At 47.5% G+C, this 4336-nt stretch overlaps 1 protein-coding gene across 1 annotated transcript; it reads right to left on the bottom strand.

Annotated features, from left to right (window-relative positions):
* Positions 2780–3709, bottom strand: LOC110259637 (olfactory receptor 18-like). The gene has a single exon (XM_021085127.1). It carries the CDS (start codon positions 3707–3709, stop codon positions 2780–2782), a length of 930 nt encoding a protein of 309 aa, XP_020940786.1.

Below are 4336 nucleotides of genomic sequence, written 5' to 3'. Positions count from 1 at the left end.
TGGCGTGGGGGGTATTCTATGGGGACCCACCCCTTCTTCTCTCCCCTCCCCAGCACGGGCGCAGACCAGGCTCTTCTCCCAGGTTCCCTCTGAGGCGGCTTTCCACTTCCCCGCCCCTAGAGTATTGCTCCCTTCCTCTGCGACAGCTTTGTTTTCTAGTCTCCCAGGCAGTCTCTGCCCCGTCAAATGGTTTAGAGACCTCCCAAGCAGTTTCCGCTCTTCCCCGCCCCCCTAGCCCGGGGACTAATCTCTGGAGCCGAGGTCTCGGTGCCCAGCCCCCACCCAGGCGGCGCCCCCCGGCCCTTTCTTGGGGACTAACCTTCGGAGGCGAGGTCTCTGTGCCCAGCCCCAACCCAGGCGTCCCCCGGCCCCCTCTCGGGGACCAACCTTCAGAGCTGAGGTCTCGGTGCCCAGCCCCCACCCAGGCGTCCCCCGGCCCTTTCCCGGGGACTAACCTCTGGAGCCGAGGATTCGGTGCCCAGCCCCCACCCAGGCGTCTCAATTTTTGGTGACTGTGCCCGTAGTTCAGATGGTCCGTTGGGTTCTTGATCGTTTTTCCGTACTCCGACTTACTGCTACACTCTTCTCTGCATCTGGAGATTCCTCCCGTTCGTTTGATCTTTCCCCCGGTAGGAGACTTTCCAGGGTGCGGGATCCCTTTCTCCTCCGCAGTTCCCTTTCGGGAGCGCCCGTCCCGCTCGGATTCACCTTCTCTCACTCTCCTCTTTTCTCCCGTTCTGCCCAATAATGTCACGAACTTCTTGCCGTTATTGGAGTTTAGGTTCCTCTGCCAGCGATTGGTTGTTGTTCTGTGCGAGTCATTTCTTCTGTAGATGTGCTTTTTTTGTTGTGTTTGTGGGAGAGGGCGAGCGTGTCCCCCTACTCCTCCGCCATCTTGTCCTCTCTCCCATATTTTATTCTTATTGTTATGTCCACACCTGTGGCATATGGAAGTTCCCATGCCAAAGGTGAAATTAGAGCTGCAGCTGCTGTCCCACACCACATCCACAGAAATGCCAGATCCAAGCTGCATCTGTGACTACACCACTGCTTGTGGCAAGACTGGATACATAACCCACTGAGGGAAGCCAGGGATTGACCCTGCATTGCCAAAGAGACAATGCTGTGTTCTTAACCTAATGAGCCATAAAGGGAACTCCTCTGGGAGGTAACTTTTTAAACCTTTGAAATTTCCTTAATGATAGGTGTATTAGTATTCACGGTGGATACTCTAGGCCCTACCAGAGAATTTGTGCTAATAGAAAGCCAAGCCAGAAAGGCAAACCATTAGAATTATGGCTTTGGGCAAAGTGACATCAACCCAACCTCTGAGGAGCGAAGCTCAAAAGTGAATTCAACAATATGGACAAAAATGAAACCAACCAGGTTTATGGAATGAAGCCTCTATAAAATGTCTAGAAACTGAAGCTCAGGTGAGCTACCTACTTGGTAAGACTTTTTTGAATATTGTCAGCAATTTTCAACATGAAGAAGAAATGCGTCTGGACTCCATGGAGAGAGGACAGAAGAAGCTTCACCCTGCGATGTTTGAGATCCTCTCCTGGGTTGGTTTTCTTTAGTCTGGTTCTAATTTGTATCCTTTTGCTATAATGAAACTCTAATCCTATATTCATAACTTTTCTGAGTTCTGTGAGTCATTCAAGTGCATTATGAACCTGAGGGGGTCCTCTCAGTTTGAGTCCTTCTAGAGAATTATTGAATAAGAGAAAGCCCTCAACTTTGTTGCCAGCATACCTGTAATGAGGGTGACCCTAGAAACCCCGAAATTGTGGCTGGTGTCTGAAATGAGGGGCTTCTTTTGAAGACTGTTCCTTGGGATTTTGTGGTATTTGCAAACTCTTTGTAGGGAGGAAGGGCAGTGCAAAAAGTCAAGCCAAGTTGCAGTCCATCAAAGGCCTCTGAAATCCACCAGGAAGCTCTGGAGCCAGTATGATTCCTGAGAGATGGTTGGAGGTGGGGCAAAGGGGTCAAAGGCTTATATCCCCACATGATAGAGTCATTGGATGTGGGCTGCCTGGTGGTGATCTGTAGCTGAAGCAGGTTCTTCTAGGAGGTGATTGCTGATGACTGAGTAACACCCAACATTTGGAGCAGTATATCCCTCATTCCCTACAGGAGATATATTTTTATCATAGTAAAATACCACAAAATTTACCCTCTTAACTATTTTTTAGTATGCAGTTCAGTTGTGTTAAGTACCTTCATATTGTTTTGCATCCATCACTACCCTGCTCCTCTAGAACCTTTTTCACCTTCCCAGGTGAAAACTCTGTCCCCATGAAACACTAAGTGCCCATTCCTCCTCCCAAACCTCTGACAACTACCATTTCACTCTCTGCCTCTTAGAGCTTGTCAAAATACATTGGATGTTTTAGTTATTAAGATAGAGTTTGGATCCATATTAAGAAATGGGAGGAAAATTACGTGAAAAGTATAGAAACAATAAGAAGGGAGAGCGGTGCTTATTTTGCAAAGATAGAAACAAAACTACCCATGATTGAGAGTCCTGGGTAGTGCATGTAGAAAGTGATGTGCTATGCAAAACCTTGGATGGGCCATGACTTTCATGGGGAGCGCAAGTAATAGCACAATTCCATCAGCACTGTTCGAAGAGGAAAATTCGTGTTAAGAAAAAGCAGAGAGCCAGAAAATTGCACATAGACTATGTGACTCCAGATTCTGAGTTTATTGCTGTACATATTTGATTTGCATGCCATTACCAGTTGAGAACCAAATAAAGATAGCACAGTTATTGAGATTAGACTATTCTGCTGACAATCCCCCACAGGGCACGCTTGATGTCCCCGTTCCTCAGGCTGTAGATGAAGGGATTCAACATAGGTGTGAACACAGTGTACATCACCGAGGCCACTGCACCCTTCCTGGGGGAGGAGGAGATGGCTGAACTGAGGTACACCCCAAGGCCTGTTCCATACAGCAAGCAAACAATGGACAGGTGAGAGCCACAGGTGGAGAAGGCTTTATACCTCCCTCCCGATGATGAGACTCTCAGAATGGAGGAAAGAATTCGAGCATAAGAATAAAAGATCCCTAAGAGTGGAATCCCACCAAAGATGGTACCGATGAAGTAGATTAATATGTTATAGGTGGAGGTGTCAGAACTGGCAAGACTAATGAGCTGAGAAAGTTCACAAAAGAAATGAGGGATTTTCACATCAGCACAGAAGGTGAGCTGTGACATCATCAGGTAGTGCAGCTGGGAGTTTAAGAGGCCAATGGAAAATGACCCCAGGACCAGCAAGCCACAGAGGCGGGAGTTCATGATCATCAGGTAGTGTAGGGGGTGACAGATGGCCACCAACCGGTCATAGGCCATGACTGTCAGAAGTAGACTCTCCAAACAGGCAAAAAAAGGATAAAAGGTCACCTGAGCTAGGCAGCCTGCATATCTGATAGTTTTGTTGTGTGTCTGGAGGTTTACTAGCATCTTGGAGACAGTGGTGGTGCTGATACTGATGTCAGCCAAGGACAAATTGGAAAGGAAGAAGTACATGGGTGTGTGGAGGTGGGAATCAGAGCTGACAGCCAGGATGATGAGCAGGTTCCCAATTAGAGTCACCAAATACATGGAGAGAAAGAGTTCAAAGAGGAGAGGCTGCAGGTCTGGATCATCTGAGAGGCCCAGGAGGAGGAATTCTGAGAAATAGGTATGATTCTCTGGTTCCATGTTAGGGGAAACATCTAAAAAAGAAGATATTGGTGAACAAATGAAACAATTGTTGAGGCACCAAGAGAAGTGTCCTTATTTATTTATTATTTTCTTATTTATTTATTTTATGGCCACACCTGTAGCATATGGAAGTTCCCAGGCTTGTGATCAAATCAGAGCTGCAGCTGTGGGCCTACTCCCCAGCCATAGCAACACTGGGCATAAGCTGTATCTGTGACCTGTGCTGCAGCTTGCTACAATGCTGGATCCTTAACCCACTGAGCAAGGCCAGGGAAAAACACCACATCCTGATTTGTACTCTGTCTGGTGGTGAACCCATTGAGCCATGGTGGGAACCCCTAGTGTTCATACTTTAGATTTAAGCAATTCACACAGAAATTGTTCATGGTTCAAGAACATACACCCCAGCACCTTCAGCACTATTTCTTCATTGTGAGCATCTTCTCAATTTTTTTTTTTGTCTTTTTAGGGCCACACCCATGGCATATGGAGGTTCCCAAGCTAGGGGTCACATGAGAGTGTAGCCACAGGCCTATGCCACAGCCACATCCACCTGGGATCTGAGCCATGTATGCAACCTACACCACAGCTTGCAGCAATACCAGATCCTTAAGCCACTGAGCA

The sequence above is a fragment of the Sus scrofa genome, chromosome 2, assembly GCF_000003025.6.
Source record: "Sus scrofa isolate TJ Tabasco breed Duroc chromosome 2, Sscrofa11.1, whole genome shotgun sequence".
Lineage (NCBI taxonomy): Eukaryota > Metazoa > Chordata > Mammalia > Artiodactyla > Suidae > Sus > Sus scrofa.
This window is presented reverse-complemented; position numbering and strand designations above follow the sequence as displayed.